At 39.7% G+C, this 17511-nt stretch overlaps 1 protein-coding gene across 10 annotated transcripts in view; it reads right to left on the reverse strand.

Annotated features, from left to right (window-relative positions):
- The window catches only part of ppp1r9a (protein phosphatase 1, regulatory subunit 9A), a 48355-nt gene that overhangs the window by 3806 nt on the left and 27038 nt on the right, over positions 1 to 17511 (reverse strand). For 3 of the 10 annotated variants that reach the window (XM_034892274.1, XM_034892276.1, XM_034892273.1), the window contains exons 5-17: positions 16592 to 16696; positions 13321 to 13456; positions 9570 to 9722; positions 7888 to 7941; positions 7052 to 7281; positions 5347 to 5443; positions 4818 to 4953; positions 3366 to 3451; positions 2400 to 2547; positions 2214 to 2283; positions 1653 to 1710; positions 1477 to 1521; positions 97 to 216 (exon numbers count right to left, since the gene is read on the reverse strand). In XM_034892274.1, coding sequence (XP_034748165.1) covers positions 97 to 216; positions 1477 to 1521; positions 1653 to 1710; positions 2214 to 2283; positions 2400 to 2547; positions 3366 to 3451; positions 4818 to 4953; positions 5347 to 5443; positions 7052 to 7281; positions 7888 to 7941; positions 9570 to 9722; positions 13321 to 13456; positions 16592 to 16696 — 1438 coding nt within the window. The remainder of the gene's footprint in view (positions 1 to 96; positions 217 to 1476; positions 1522 to 1652; positions 1711 to 2213; positions 2284 to 2399; positions 2548 to 3365; positions 3452 to 4817; positions 4954 to 5346; positions 5444 to 7051; positions 7282 to 7887; positions 7942 to 9569; positions 9723 to 13320; positions 13457 to 16591; positions 16697 to 17511) is intronic. The other 7 variants (XM_034892283.1, XM_034892275.1, XM_034892281.1 and 4 more) reach the window with 4 other exon arrangements.

Consider the following 17511-nt stretch of genomic DNA (forward strand, 5'->3'; position numbering starts at 1 on the left):
TAACCATTTTGATATTGCCTTTCATCTTGCAAACTACCCTGCCCAACTTCCATTAAATAAATAAAGTATTAAAGTATGTGAATACTGTATGGGTACCTCATCTGAAGAGAGCACCAGTGTGTGTGAGCGCCCCGACATCTTGGCTTCGCTCATCAGGCCGCTGATCTCCACTGAGCTGCTGCTGCTGGTGCTCAGATCATCGTTCAGAGTGGGTCCCTAAGAAGTCAACAACACACTTAAAAGACTGGTAGTGAGAGCCAATTGGCTCTGATGCTGAATTTGGTTGATTAGATGGAGGGCTTCTCTATTTCTATTTCTATGAACCAAGAGACTGGACAAGGAGTGAATGAATTTAGGGGAATGAAGACTCTAAGCATGTGTCAGATTGATTTACGTGCTTTTTCCAAATACTGTACAGTCAATAACAAGTACATTAGACTATTAATTTAAGAAGACATCCGAGTTGTGCACATCCCTCATTTTTAAGATGGTTCATTATAGCACAAACTGTAAATGTATTCAGTGGTTAGAAATGATTTACATTACTGGATGCTGTCCAATTTAAAACACACTCTCTCTCTGTCCTTGTGAGAGTGTGAACATTTGTATTTAGATCAAGATCTGTGCTCAAGCATACAGAGACAAGCTGCTACTAAGAAATACGGACAATCAAGAGCAGAAAAACTAATATTAATAAATAGAGTAATTTTATTTTATTTACATTTTTATTAGATTTTTAGAGTTAAAAGTGTATAGCTTATTCTTGCATGTAACTATATACTGTAGCTTGAAAGAGTTCTTTGAATTTCAATACTGTCTGAGGTAAAAGCATAACTAATCTCACAGGTTCAGCCTTTCAGCTCTCTGGGCTGAATCCTTGCTTAAACCGCCACATAACTATAAATATGGATACATTCTGAATTGACTGATCTTCTGATGTGCATTTGTCTCGAGCTGAGAGCATGTCCTTGGAGTGAGAGAAAAGGACTGGATTTGTTCAGGATTAAAAAAAAAATCTCCTTTTTAATCCAATAGTAAGCACATCCCATATTACACAGGATTAGTAACAGTTTTCATGCAAGTTCCTACACTGCAAAAAAATGCCCATTTTATAAACTTTAATCGTGTTGTATCGGTATGACATTTAACTGATTAAAGATGTATTATGAAACAAACTGATATGCACGGGTAACACTTTTTCCCCACAAAATTGGAATTTAGTACAGAAAAACAGATTAGATGATTGTTAAAATGGACATTTATTACAGTGTTGTTGAAGACAAAATTAACATTATAAAAGATATTTAGGAATATAAAGGAATACTCATTGATTCTCTTTCAATTACCAATGCAATTACGCATTGTCAAGTACTAATTCCCTTAATTTCTAATCCACGTTTACCTCTTTAAGTACCAACTCATTATCATTTCAGTGGATTAAGATATAATTTAACAAAACACAAACAAATACAATACCAAGTAATACGAATAGGAGAAGAAGTGGGGCCATGTAAAGGATGTCTGTTCAACAGAAATAACATAACACGTGTAATGGTATAACAGTATATAGGTCTGCGTTTATGGCCTGGTAAAAAGCCTGCTCTAACTGGACTGCAAAGTGAATCATTATTTGCCCAATGACAACAACAAACCTCATGTACCTTGGCCTTGAGTTTCTCTGGACTGTCCTCTGCTGATAGCTCTGTGGAGCTGAGGGAAAGATATGGAGAGATAAAGGGAGGGAGGGGAAAATGAAATAGAAGTCTGTGGTGACAATAACCGAATCACACCTTCATAACCAGTTTCTGGACCTGGACTCATTTAGAAGAGATAAAACTAAAAACATCCAGATGTTCTGCTGGACAGACAGATTCAAGTTGCAACAGAATTATAGAGAATATGTTCTGCTTTTCTTTGTCTAACTATGGTCTTACAATAAACTGAACTACTAGTATGTATAAATTTCATTTCTAAATGTAAATATGTCATACGTCTAGTTTGATTTTCTCATCACTGATACCATTCTGACCGTAGAAGTCGTTTAAAATAATTGATCACATTCCAAATCCTAATATTCTTTTACAACACATATTTAGAGAAAACATTCACTTTGGCTTGCCAATGACAAATTCTGACAGCTTTATCTTTTACATACGTTAGTTTGTAGGTGCATTCAAAACAAAAACATGGCATTCCACTATTTGTTACACTACCCAGGATCTGGAGCTTGTCTGTGTTCTTCCACAGAGTGAGAGAGGCTTGGCATCGCAGGAGACTGTGAACCTGTGACCACAAACACCCCACACTGAGATTACTCCATCTAGTTACGGATGTATTGGTGACAATTTGATCCTTCATACTTCATTATGGAATGTAGTGAAGGGAGGGGGAGCACTAACCCGCGGTGGACGGCCGGTGCAGTGTTCGTCTGGGAGAGCTTTCTGAGGTGCCAGGGGCCCTGAGGACGGCAGCTTCACCATCCCAAGAGGCCACACTACGAATTGAACCGGATCGACTGTGGGCTGGACTGCCTTGCCACTCTGTGACCTAAAGACAGACGTAAAGAGACAAAAAGAGAGAAATAAAGACGAAGCACAAAAATATGATGGTAGAAGAAGAAGAAGAGGTAGAGTGAAGGAGAAAATATATGAGAGGGAGTGAGATGAGGCCAGAAGATGAGAGAGGAAGTGAAGCGAGAACAAATTGCAAAGGAGAGAAATTCAATGAAAATTTAAAAGAGAGGAAAGCAAACGCTCAGAAGAAAAGGATGAACAAATTGCAATCATAGGAAAAGGGATCTGAACAGCCAATGCTGCAGACTAATCTGAAAGAAGTCACTTGAAATACTTTCACCATATCTAATTCTTCTTCCCCTGGAAGCCTGACACTGCCTGGCTTCTGTGTCATTCTGATCCAGTTCTCGAAGTTGCTCACCCAATCTGAACTCATTCCTGCTCTAGCTGAGTTAAGTGACAGCATTTGCCAGAAGAGAGCATTTCATCCAGAAAAAGACTGTGGCTGTTATTATCACACTGGGAGAGACAATACTTTGTGACAGCGCCACAGACGCAATTAGTGCCGGAGACCAACACGTAGCAATTAATCCATTAAAGGAATAAAGTGGAATGAACAGGGGTTAAAGAGACACGAAGAGGCTGATGAACGAACACACACGCACGCATGCACGCTAGCACGCATGCACAAACACACAATCACACACACAAACACACACACAGTTAACACCCTGTGGTGAAATTAAATAATATCAAATGTAACAAATCTAAAGAGAATTATGTGTTCAAAAATAACATCTGGTTGGTATTTCAACAGATGTTGTGTGCAGGTGTGTGTGTTTTAATACAAACCTCTCCCTCTGTGGAGCTAATGCTGTCTCGAGTGACTCCTCTGTGGCTCTTTTTGGAGGGTGAATGGGGAAAGCCCTCCCTCAGTTCTACACACACACACACACACACACACACACACACACACACACACACACACACACACACACACAAAAGAGAGTAAAAACAACTGTGATTTAGCTTGACAAGGTAAAAAGTATATTCTGTATAATCCATCAAGATCCATATATTCGTAATTTGTCCATTAATTAATTATGTGCATGTTTTCTTTTGTTTCAGTCTTTTTAGGAAGCACTTCATTTGCAATGACCCCAATGCTGACACCACCATTAAGTAAGTCTATTAAAAAAACATCAACACAAAATCAAGTCTTCCCCCAAAAGTCACACAATTAATTAGGCAGGCAATTGGCCCTTTTCTGCTCATTCCCTGAGTGCACACGGAGATGCCGTCAGATGGGCAAAAAACTGAATCCGTCTAAATTTAAAATGATAATTTTAGCAGATTCTGTGTCTTCTCCTGCTACATGCTCTCTCCCCCATGTATATCCTTTTTCAGCAGACTGCTGAATCCCCCCTTTTTAATATTGCATAATGGACTATGTCACTCAGATCAGTGCGGATACAATCACTCTGTTATCGCATGTGCACTGTACAGTATCAGATAAGGGACTTGTGTGTGCACATTTTGTTTTGAAAGATGCAACCACTGAAATAAAGCCCGGAGCTTAAAAAGACTTGAGGAGAACAAAACCAGACAGATGTGCTCAAAAGGTATTACAAGCTGGTTTTTGTTTGCAGAGGTCCAAAGTGAATCCAGAGTCGGAGGTGAAAGTGTGTGTGAAGGTAAAGGCAGCAGGGGAGAGGAGGACGCGTGTCTAAAAATTACAGACCCCACTCTATGTGCATTTGCATTTTGAGTGTTTTAACCACAAGAGAGCTCAAAGTTTTCAACGTCCTTCACCGAGCAAGAGGAGTCGATAAACTGCAGGGGCTAACAAATGCTGAAGACCACTTTGTTGAGTTGCATCATGGGTCATCTTAGGGACCAACAAAAAAAATCTAGGTACAGTGCTTAAACAAGTTTATTTAAGACCACATATCATACATAAATATGAAAAGATGTGGTTGTTTATGTTATTTCAGCGGTCACTGCGTTCATTAAATGAATAATTTGACATTTTGGGAAAAACGCTTATTTGCTTTCTTGCTGGGAGTTCCTCGGGGAGCAGGGAGAAAACAGCTAGCCTTATATTTTAGAAAGAAAATACATCTACCAACACCTCTACAGCTCAATAATAAAAATGTTTCAGAGGTTTAATGACAGACCTGAGATTGGTATTGATCTTCTCACCTAATTCTCAGCAAGAAAGTGATTATTTTCCAACATGTAGAAAGTTTCCTTTAACATCAATATGATAATAATGATCCTAAAAAAACAAAAAAACACACACACCTCTGGCTTGTGTTGCAGCCCTTTTGGGGCTGTACTGCTGAGCGCTGAGCCTCTCAGCGCTGTTGCTGTTGTTGTTGTTGACCTGGATGCCATTCTGCTTCATCAGCTGCATTAGCTCAGACTCTAACGTGGCAATCTGTAGAGGGAGAGGAACTATTTAACAGGAATCAGCCGCAGGCATTTACCTGTCAAAAGCTGTTTAGCCTTGTAGAGAGAAAAACAGTAGTGCTTTTACTGATCTTTTTGATCCCGCCTATTACTGGATTTGGATTAAATTCCTCTTACACATTTACAGCCTATATTCACTTAAACTACTGCTTTAATAAATGTAATGTACAAAATCAAACAAGCGCGGAGAAGAACTGTAGTGGTCATGAGTTTTATTTTCACTTCAGGGATTTCTGTGTTGTTTTGAGGCCAATGTGCAGAATTCTGCAGACACGGATGAAACAACATTAACGCAAAGCGGCATACAGTAAATGACAGTTGTGATATATAGACAGAATAGACTTAAAATGAACTAGTTTACCCGGACTTGCAGTCCCTGGATCTCAGCCAGGTGAGCTTTCTCAGCCTCCTCCAGCCGCCTCCTCTCTGCATCCTCCTTCTGGATAAACTCCACCTCTCTGGAGACAAAAGGGAGGGGAGAACTTAATGTGGTGAGTAGGTGTGGGCTAACACAGGAAAACAAGATACATTTAAGTGTGTTTCATCATGTGTGACAGTGCCTGCCTCTAGCTCAGCTGTGGCATTAAGGGAACCAAGGCGGTTTTAGGATGTCAGTGTGACTTCACTCTGACACTGCTGCTCATGGTGAACACACACACAAACACATATCTACAGCTAAAAAACAACACGTACATTTCCATTGTTATCAATAATATATTCTTCCGTTTGCTCATTCCTACTTTGCCCTTGGTCTGTAAGCTCCCCATCTCTTCTCTGCAGCTCAGTTCTCTGCTATAGATCAGCATTGAGTGCTTGTTTCATGAGTTAGCTTCCACTTGGCCTGCAGGGCCAGAGCCAATTAGAGTAAGTCAGACTAGAGCTGAGCAGGAGACGGTGTGATGGGACTGACCAAAGAGATCAACGCACTGAAAAGCAAGAGAGCTGCCCTGCATGAGAATGGAGACTTGGCTCTTACTGTTGAAATGAGATAAGACTTTGGCTATAAAAAGAGGCGCTCTGCCTCATGGAGGGAAGATCAGTAGATTTCTCTTTTCTGTCCATTGAAGCATGAGAAGCATATAAAATAAATAATGAGAAAATTCATCTTTAAATTATTAAAACGTTTAATGGCAGGATTAAGGCAATGACATAATTTAAGGAATGGTTCAAGTGAAGGAGTTAGCAAGTCATGGAGAGAGAGTTGGTTAAAAATAAGAAGGGAGTAGCATTAAACTATAAGAACGAAAGCAACAGAAAGGTCTGGTCTGAACTGGAACGCTCAGAACAAAAAAGAAAGAAGCATCAATGGTGAGTTCAGGGCAAGTTGCCTTGGATTAAAATCTAAACAGGTTGAAAGAGGAGATCTAGGAGGCCAATTTAGAAATGAGATGAACAAACTATCTGCTGCTAAAGAGCTCAAGATGTGATTGGAAAAAGCTTGTGGACCTTGAGTTAAGAAGCTTTAGCCCTGCACTGAATTTAGTCCCTCTGGAAGTCAAAAATACATTTCACCTACATTTTCTTTAGATTAAAGGCATTATGTGTAAGGTCTGAAATTGTTTCATTTTGCCCACACAGAAATACATGCTGCTCACTAAACACACAACTCTGAGGCTGAAATATGCTATAATCACATACTAATTCTTCACATAAGTGGCTTTATAATGCCAAATGGTTGTTAGTAGATCCTACTGAACTTGACTGATTCTAGGGTGCCATTGTTTCAGCCAGTTGTGTTCAATGTAAGGTCTGGAGAAATTCTGTAGTCCTTCTCCCAACAAAGTCAATTTCAGATATAAATGCCTCAATTAGAGAATGCAGAATCAGTTATAGTTATTTTGGGTTGTAATCCAACCTCTGTTGTTCTCTTATATGCAAAGCACTGTAAATATTCACACATACATTTTCAAACTGTAAACAAGCATCTTAATTGAGGTCCAATTATGGCGAAGCCCCTCATCTAACTGTTTTTTTTTACAGAAAAAATGTAATAGTCTTGCTACAATGTTCCTCCCTCATTCTTCAATCCCAGATTAGTATGACCAGTTTAACCCGGGTTCACTCACTTTTGCTGGAAGTCTTTGATGAGTTTCTTGGCTTTGTTGTACTTCTTCTCTAGTGTTTGGTACTGTGCCTGCGCCTCCTTCAGGTGTTCGTTGACCGTGTGGCAGAGGGTTTGTGCTTCGATCCAGTAGCTCTCCAGCTTCAACATCCTCTCCTTGTTCTCCTCGATGCTGGCCTTCAGCTGGCTCTTCTCCTTCTCCCAGCGCTGCTTTTCCCTTTCCACTGAAGCCAACTGGAAAGGGACAAAACCAACCCCAGCAACAACATCGGGACTTTATTGGAGAGCAAAGTTTTGTGTTCTGAGCTTACATTTTTTACCATCTCATACAGTTTGTCCCTCAAACCAGAGCATTGTTTTTTTTTTGTTTTTTTTAAAAGTAGTTGTTATTTTTGTTGCCTGCAACTACATGAAAACATGTGACAAAGAAAACCAGATTTTCAAAACTGTGAATGACATCTCACAAAGCTGGTCATAGATAAATGCTTCACAAAGAGTCTTTTTAGAGTAAAGTCTGTATTCATAGCACAAATGAAAGTGGATTCATCCTTACTCTTAAAAAAAGCTTTTTAAGCACCACTTCTGAGGAATCTTTGACAGAGCATGTCAATTATACACTTCAGATATGTATAGGTAGATAGGTAAACATACGCATGCACATACACAAAGCTTTTGCTCTCACCTTCTTACTTTCCTACTATCCCTTTCTCGGCTTTCCCTTTGAACTCCGACAAACTCCAGACATTTGCACCCACATCCAAACAACCAAAATGTCTGCATTTTCTGACCAGTTTTCCCAAAGAAAAAGTTCTTTGACGGCAAACAGTTTTAATCTCTTACCTTGTTTTTGAGCTTCTGAATCTCGGCCTCAGTCACTGTGTGTTTGATCTGGAGCTGTTGGGAGCAGAGGGGGAGAAAAGAGAAGAGAGGAGAGAAAAGAGAGGACGGTCACATCAAATGCATGGCTGCCGCTGCGCAGGCTCTCTCTGCTGTCGATACAGTGTGACGGACAGAGGCAGCCGACCCTGTCCTCCTGACAGCATCCCAGCTCCAGTACCGACACACTCTCAGAGGAGAGGCAAGAGATGGATAGACAGACAGACAGACAGACGGGTGGATGGATGGATGGATGGATGGATGGAACTATTCTAGATGCATTAGCATAATTTCAAACACATTTCCCCAAGCTCAGCAGGGCATATTTGTGTTTATCTTATCTTGACATCCTGATTAGAATATAGGATCTGTGAGTTTGAACAATATTTGGCCATGGTGCAGGTTTATTTGGGTGTGCGGCAGGTTACAGGAATTAAGGAATAACTCATGGAAATGTTTCAAAATGTCAATTTTAAAATTGGTCAAATGCTTGGAAAATCTATGCACAACATAAATACTATCCTAAATTCAGTGCAGGTCACGGTGCTGATTATATTAATACAACGTTTTACTTTTATTCTACAGCTGCTGATGATTGGCCCAAGTTTTGTGGAGAATTCATTAACACATTATAATGTGAAGTGGGTGGATTATTGTGTCCTCCTGAGGTGAGCAAACTCAGACTGGGGTAAAGAAAGCATTTAGTGGTGTGTGTGTTAATTCTGCATCTGTGTTGACTGAGGCTTTAACTTACTCTTGGCTCCAAAACATACAGTAGTTCAACACTTTATCGAAAAGTAAATGGACTTGAACAGCAGCCTAGTAGGGAATACTATGTTAAAACAGGACATTAAGATGAGAAAAAAAGGTTTAGGAACAATTTCTTGTACAAGAGCATTTTTACTTTGCAGTATAGTTTAGCTTGATATCCCCTGCGGTGCTTACACTGCAGCTAAAGCCATTTGTTAAATGTGTCATACAGCTATTGTGGCAGTCTACAGAAAGGCCCAAGTGTTACGGTGCCAAAAACAGCGCTGGAGTGTTCGATCAATATTAGCAGCTTCTCAGCAGCACATAAAGCAGAAATGAGTAACCAGCCATTGAATTTATTTACCATTTTATCGCTGTGGTTTTTTAGGTGAGATCATGGAAAGCAGTGGGAGCAAAAGTTCAACAAAGTGGGTTTCTATTTTCAAAGCCTAGTTGTATGAAGAGTTGCCAAAATCAGGATACAAATCGATTAAATAAAGGTTTAAAGTGTTAAAGCTCTCTTTGTCTGTAGGTTTTAACCAAACATGGGTAATTAGAGATATAATGAGCATTTTTCTTATATCGCTTTTGTATTCAAGCCTCTAATCATCTAGATTAGGAATTAGGGAGAGTAAGCGGATCTTAGAGCTTGACAAAAGAATATGAAACCAATCTGCCAAGTAAAGCAGGGGTGCTAGAACCCATTGTGTTGTTTTATTGAAATACCTTTTTCTGTTGCTAAGTTACTCTAGTGGGTGTGTGGGATTTATGCGTTTTACTGTATTCTTCAAAGCACTGACAGAGAAATATGTGGCGGGCTCCCATCAGAACCATTATATATTGGCAATTCAAAAGTAGGGATTGAACTATAGATAAAAAAAAGTATCTAGGTCTACCTCTCTGAACTTCTGGTAGAGTTTAGTGGCGTCTAACTCCGAGGGAGACAAAATGTCCTCTGACTCTGGCAAGTCAAACACCTCGATGCTCTTGTCCTCGCCTGCCACCGTTGTCCCTGCCTCCTCGTCGTCTGTGGCGTACTCTCCTGTCTGCTGTAAGAGAAAAACACAAAGACAGTCATGCAATCCACTTTTTAGCAGATGCACTTCCTACAAACAGCAAAATGTACAGAGTGATCTAATTCTCTAATTTACTTTAATCCACAAAAAGGTTTTGTATGATGCAGCAGACAGAATATTATTTCATCCAAATTGTTAAAAGGATTGTTGAGGATTCAGAACAATGATAAGTATTAAAGTTTTTTTTTACAATTGTGAGACACATATCTCTGGGATTCTGTGTAATAATAAAACTGTACATAAAAGGAACGAACTGGGACTAGCTTTAGCCTCCGTCTTTTAGTGCAATAGCACATGTGGAGCCATCAAGTGCATATGGGACCCATTTTTCAAGATTCATGTCCTAAAACTAATCAGCTAAAACACATTAAAAAGTTAACCAACTCAAAAAGTTAGCTAATGTTTATTTAATTACCAACCTGCTAGCTAGCTAGCTACAGCTGATAAAATCTGCATGCACCCGCTGAAACTATCCATTTTTCTAATGCAATCTTTTTTTCACTTTCTATTTTGCATCAGTAATGATATTTTAATGACACCAGTTATATAAGAATGAGGTAGTTGGCCAAAACTTTGTCAAAAATAAATCGGTTTGACAGGCTTGTCGTTTCTATAAAAATAAGCCAAGAGATAAGTTGTACTGGCCAAATTTCCACGTCACTTTTTATTATCTTAAAATATTAGTCCCCATGTCCGATCATGTGTAAGGAGGAGGTTACTCATCAAAACGAGTAAGGTTTGCGTGTGTAATTGTGTCTCTAATGGATTCAGACAATTCTAGATGTCAGCAATTTAAGAACATCTCTGACTAGTAAAAGTCACTTAACATTTTGTGGATTGACCTTAATGTAGGTCCTTATGCTGCATGTATATTTTTGGCCGATGACCAACAGAGCCTAATATTCCCACTGGAGCTATTATGTGAAAACATCTCTGTCCCCCTCTTATAGTAACATCACACAAGAATTCTATCCTATCTAACATACTCTCTTTCTATCAATCATTTAAGTTGATTGTTTTGCATCTATACATTTCATCATCTAAATGTAAATATGCATCTCACTACTGCATATTCCCCATTACATTGTGATTCTTTCTGTCTCTTCTTTGGTCTACTCTAAAAGCTCTTTCCATCGACACACACACACACACACACACACACACACACACACACACACACACACACACACACACACACACACACACACACACACACACACACACACACACACACACACACACACACACACACACACACACACAATCTTGGACTATTTCTTCCCTTCATCTTGCTCTTCCCTCCATCTATCTCCCACCCTGATAGCAGATCTCAGGCCTTGTTTTTTGTATGTATGATGGTCAGAGTAACTATTTTCATAATAGGCTTGCTTGTTGACATGGTACCAGCAAAAGAATCATGAAAGGAAGGGACAATTTAAGGAGAAATCTTGCTGTTGTTTAGAGGGTGTTCAGCATGTGATGATCTGCACTATGAATGTATGAAATGAGTATGATGTATGATGCAAAATATTCAATTTGATTACTTAAAGTTGTTTAATATTTTTTGTATTTTTATATTTAAGTCAATAAAATAAAAAAAACTAAATGTTGCAGCATTCATATCTTATGGGGGTTGCTATAAACTCAATTTGTCATGAAAGCTCTAATATATATGACTTGATGCTAAATAATAAGAAGCAATAATAGCCTGAATAAGCAAAGGAAATGAATGCCTTACATCAGCGGAAATCTGTTGTTCAAGATAATTGAACCTAGAATGTTTGGCTGTAGCGCTAAAATATCAATTCCCTTTATTTTACCCTCACTCCACCAACTCTGCTAACATGCCATTGTCCTGAGAAATAGGAATCTATTCCATCTATTCCACATGTGTGGTCACATGTCTCCATGTTGGTGCTGAGATGAGAGAATAGATCTGTCAGCACACTGATGCAAATCAGCTACTTCTGTTCATTCTTGATTGATGTGTTAATTTTTGTTGACTTAAGTGGAACAATGTGCCTTTCATTCAGTATCTTTACATTTGTTTCTACACAATTTGTATTAAAAACAAATGATTAGTTTAAAAATTATTTTGTACTATTTATTTTAATTTAATGTTTATAAAATATCATAAAACACAGAAAAATGGCAACCACAATTTAACGGAACTCAAGATGATGTATTTAAAATTAATGTTCTGACCAAATAGCATTTCAACTCCAATTTATTTAATTTACAATCATATAAAAAAGTGAAAATGGAAATTGTCAGACTTATATTGAACCGTGTGTGCATCTCCATGCTTTTCCCATGTGTGTGTTCACATTTAACTGCTGACAGATGGACATGCATGTGTGTTGGATTACATTTCAAACCCCCACGTGGACTGACATGAGTGGGTGATGTCTATAGCTAACTGAAGGAGCATTTCTTCCTCTTGGGACAGGAGCCCCAGCACCACTAAAGAGCTGTCTGTCAGATCAACCCAGGCAGCAATGAGGAAATATTTTTTGTACAAACAACATAACAATTTAATACAATTACCATTCTCATGGTGATGTGTCTTTCTGGGGATTTGTGCAACGGGTTGTTCGTTTAAATAAAAAAAAAATCTTTATTTTGATTTTCATTATATATCCTACCTGAAATTATGACAGGACAAACACACTACAGGGTGAGGGTGAGGGAGGTGTTGTTGTGGTTTCAAATCAGACTCTGCAAAGCAGTGAGATCTTTGCTAATGGCTGAATTTTTAACTCTCTATAGGAGCTTTAATAGGAGTTGACAGTGTTACGTGTCTATAGGGATGTGATTATGGGAGCGCTGGGATCAGCTTCCGGGGCCTGGCATGGAGTTTCTTATGCATGAAGGCTTTCAATCCACCAGGAAATTAAATACTTAAAACACTGATGGAAATCACGGAGTGAGTGTGTCTGCATGTAAATCTACGCATGAGTGCAGCTGTTCCTGTGTGTGTTAGTGGGGGCACACTATGCATTGATTTAAGTTACTTTAGTGTGATCACATGTGTATTTACAAAGTGTGAGTGTTGCAGGGCCATGAGCTCAGTGAACATGCTGTTTATAAGCAGCAGCAGAGAGGGAAACGCTGAGTGACGCTTTCCAGGACTGAATCTCACATGGTATCCTCTTTGGGGTGTGTGTGTGTGTGTGTGTGTGTGTGTGTGTGTGTGTGATAACGTGTGTTTTGTGTGCCAGCATCAAAGCCCACTGTCAGTCAGCTTTATGGAGTTAATGAGCAAACATTTCCAGTAAACTGTCAAAACAAAAGAGTTGATCTATATTAAGTGACAATCAGAAGCTTCAAATTTCCGATGAAGGGTTATGTATAAGAAGTGTGTATACCGGATGAACTTGATGAAAAAGCGGATGAAATATGTAGATATAATGAGCTTAATCAGTATAAGAGATACTGTTAATTTTATTAAGTGTGTGTGTGTGTGTGTGTTATATATATATGTATATGTGTGTGTATGTAAGTATGCACAATCCTTTATTGCACCCTCGAGACACCCTGTACAGTGGCCATGGTTGTGTGCAGTCATTACCTCGTCATCATCAGCATCATATTGGGCGTACTGCTGCTCCAGCAGCTCTCTCTGTCTCCTCTCTTGCTCCAGGGTCTGCTGGATGAGCGTGGCCACCTCACTCTGATGGCCCGGACGTTCACGGCCAATAACAAACCTGCAACCACACGCAGGCAAGCACGGTTACTGCATAGACCGTTCTGGCAACACACACACAGGGTCAACCAGCGTGTTATTACGTAACAGTTACTGTACATCTGCTGAAGTATCAGGACAGGGCTGGAATACGGGACACATATACAATAATATGAGAAGACAGTCAGCTCAGCGAGGCAGCCTGTTATTAGCCTGGCAAAGAACTGAAGGAAGAAAGCCACAGGCTGTGCCTCCAAGCTACTGACTAACTAGTGCAGTTACACAAGGGACCAACCCACAATGCCTATCACATGTGTGTGTGTGAAGGGCATGTTCCTACCTACTGTAAATGTACAAGGAAGTGTGTTAGATTGAAAGAGGGAGACAGACAGAAAGAGAGAGAGAGAGAAAGAGAGAGAGAGAGGATTCGAGATAGGGTCTAATCAAGTGAATTCAGTTCCTGAGAGCTCTTTTATATATTTCTAAAGGCGATGTAGAAAAGGCCTTACGCTCCAGCAGAGAGGCATATTTGATCTATGTGTGAAGAAACAACTGAAGGGCAGGACAGAGATAGATCATTTTACTTAAAGGAAAAGAGACAGGGCCCTGGCCAAGCTAAGTACTGTACTGGAACACGCGTTTGGACAGCAGGGAGGTCTGAGGAGCAGCTGACCTGAAAACAGCATTTCTTCTCACGCATGGGGAGACTGTCTTGGTTCCTCCTTGCCTCCCACTGTTCAGGGCCTGCCACACACAGCGCTGCTTACATTCAACTACAGAAACCTTTACTACTGATCTTGTTTACTCCAACTAACACAGGCATGGCTCTTGTTAAACATATAGTATTGAGCAGGAACTTGAAGGGGCAAATGAAAAGCAAGGTTTAAATGCAGAAAGGAAAGATGAATCGACCATGGTGGGGACATGTAGAGAATTCCTCTCTTTGTTAAACCTTTTTTCTGTTGGTTGGTAACTTTTGGTGCATCATGACTTTTGAATATGGTATTCTTTTTCTTCTTATCTTTTGACAAATCCCATTAAAAGAAAGCAAGCCTTGTGTCAGTATTTCTTGAAAGACCCAACAGTTCCTAAAAGAGCTGGCCACTGTAGTTTTAAGTAAATGCAAACCAAAGAAAAGTAAGTAGTGCATTTGCTGGGGACTATTTTCAGCTCTGTACAAATGTGGTGCGCTGGTGAGTATTTAATAATAATAATAATAATTATGTATACTTTATTAGTCCGGCAAGGGGAAATTACAATTTACACTGGATTTACAGGAGTAGGATGCTTCAGTGGGATGACTCTAAATAAACTACATCATCATAATAAAGGACCATGTCACCCAGTGCAACTGTATGACTCATTTATGCGTTTTTAATAGTTTTTGTACAACCACGGAAATATGTGGGACAGAGAAACAAGCTTAATTGATTGTTGGTTTTGGACATTTCAAAGGGTAATTTCATAGGGTTCATGGGGGGGGGGGGGACTTCTGAATAAAACCTGTACGATATGCTGCTAGAAGTCAGGTTTAAACATAGGTCCAATGGCAAATCTAGGACAGTTGGCCATAAAACCACTGGTGATCAGAGAAAGAGAAGGATTTACCAAGGAGGAGGAGGAGGAGGAGGAGGAGGAGTGGGACTTGATGAAGGAAGACAGAAATAGTGAGAGCAGAGAGGGAGAGCAGCGTGAAAATAGGTCTGTTGATTCCATGAGAAATAGCAGTGAGTGTAATTATCATTTAGATTTGCTATAAGTTTGTCACAATGGTGTATTTCCTATATTGTATGAGTCATTCAGTGCAATTCTAGATCGTTAATAGTCAGATCAGACTCTAAAGCTTTCTGCACTGCTCATTTAAATTTATACTTGCTAGATAGATGGACAGGTGATAGTTGGATCCTTTTCAAGGATGCCTTACCAATATTGGCACATCCTGGTATGTGGAAAAACCCCACTGTCAATATTAGTTCAGCAAACATCATCTGTTCTGATACTGTCGGACATGTCTTTGCTCAGACACAAGCTCTACTCTCTGTGTACCGTACTCTCCACACACCCATCTATCCACAACTCCCAGAGTGAAAAGTGTGAACAGACTGGTTGAAAACCCCACTGAAGCTTTCAGATTATATAACAGCAATGTAATGGCTGTCTTAAGGTGTGGAGTGTGTGAATGGATGGATGGTTCAATTAATTCAAAGAAAGTCAGAGAGGAGGACAGGAGATACTCACTATCAGATGATGGGGATGAAATAGAAATAGAAAAGATAATAAAAAACCATCCAAAAGGAAAAAACAAAGACAAGAGCAAGAACCAACCGACAGTGAAGGATGGCAGTCTAACAACATTGCCAAGGACAGCGCTGGCTTTCCACATTAAAGCCTTTCAGCCGTGTGTGTGTGTGTGTGTGTGTATGTGTGTGTGTGTGTGTGTGTGTTTTCTCCTGACTGCTCTAAGCAAACCCCTGCCCAAAAACTGCTTGATTGTCAAACATATCAGACATTTGTCACATATTGTGTTCCCACATCTTCAAGGATCTCAGATATGAAAATGGCGTTAAGGGGCCTGCCAAACTGAATCTCACTGAGCATGGCTGCTTAAGCAGCTGTTTTGCAACTTTTGCACCATGACAGCAGGACGAGCAACACTTACAACTGTATCAACCAGTGGTATTAAAAACTGAAGACTGTAGCTCACTGATCATTGCTTGAATTTAAAGGAGGATTTAGTTTGTAAGTAATTATGTCTGATACTGTATGATGGTACGTCTGGTTCTTGGGGCTGATTGACACACTTCTATAATCTTATGGTAATCCAAAGATCCTCATCAGCGGGTGAAAACATACAAATCTTATGTGTGAATGCTATAAAAAATAAAAGATTTAATCAAGCAGTGGATCTTAACATCTTATTTTATATTTAAGCTTCGACCAATGCTGGAGTACCATAATTGAACTTCCAATGTAAATGACCTTGATTCATTTCTTGAATGAAAAAATTCAATCTTGTAACAGTCATGGAGTCATTGGCATCCCTCTGTACTGTGTCTACAAAGTCCATATTCACATTATCTCAACTAAGTTGCAGAGTTGTTTTTGTACGGAAATATAAGAGTATAAGATTACATGTGGGACTAATAATTAGTTGTACCTGACCACTCCTGACGTGTTCCTGAGGACGGTGGCAGCAAAGCTCTGGGTGACGCCCACCAGGCTGGTCCCATCCACCTCCACGATCTGGTCATTCACCTTGATCCTGAGAGAGAGAGACACACACACACACACACACACACACACACACACACACACACACACACACACACACACACACACACACACACACACACACACACACACACACACACACACACACACACACACACACACACACACACACACACACACCATCATTCAACATTTTCTCGACCATCCTTTGTGTTTGATTTACTGGTGATTCCAGTTTGACAGTCTGTCACGGTCCAATGTCCCCTGTCTCAAAAAACACATGTTTTATGGAGCAACAGTACTACATGATACTATATGCATATTCACTTCTTTTTTTTTAGATTACCCCAGTGCCAAAGTTTATTACGGTCACAAATTTCCACTGTGATAGCTTAATGAAGAGACAGAAGAGATGAGGCTCAAAACAAACTGGGAGGACTACCAAGGACATGGAGGCCAGCTAGCCCTGAGCACCGTGCCACAACACAGCCGGAACTTTTGCTCTGCACACGATGAGAGGTCAACATGATCTGAAATAAAACTCCAGATGATACACTACTTATGACAGAGGAATAGAGAAAAAAAATCACTTTAAAGAGACGTCCTTGCTAAACCTTCAAATAAATCCACTTGGAAATCTGCAGAAAGACCTTTGAGTTTTGAATAATGCTCTCATTATTTGTCACCAAAACAGCATATTGTTCTAATACTTCACTGCTTGCAAGCACCACATTTACATATATCCCTTTCTTCTACAACAAACCCCTCTGGTCTTCACTGTTGAGGTCCTGTTTTTATTTGATCCAAGTAACAACAACATGCAAATATGTAGGATTTCTATCATAT

The sequence above is a fragment of the Etheostoma cragini genome, chromosome 14, assembly GCF_013103735.1.
Source record: "Etheostoma cragini isolate CJK2018 chromosome 14, CSU_Ecrag_1.0, whole genome shotgun sequence".
NCBI lineage: Eukaryota > Metazoa > Chordata > Actinopteri > Perciformes > Percidae > Etheostoma > Etheostoma cragini.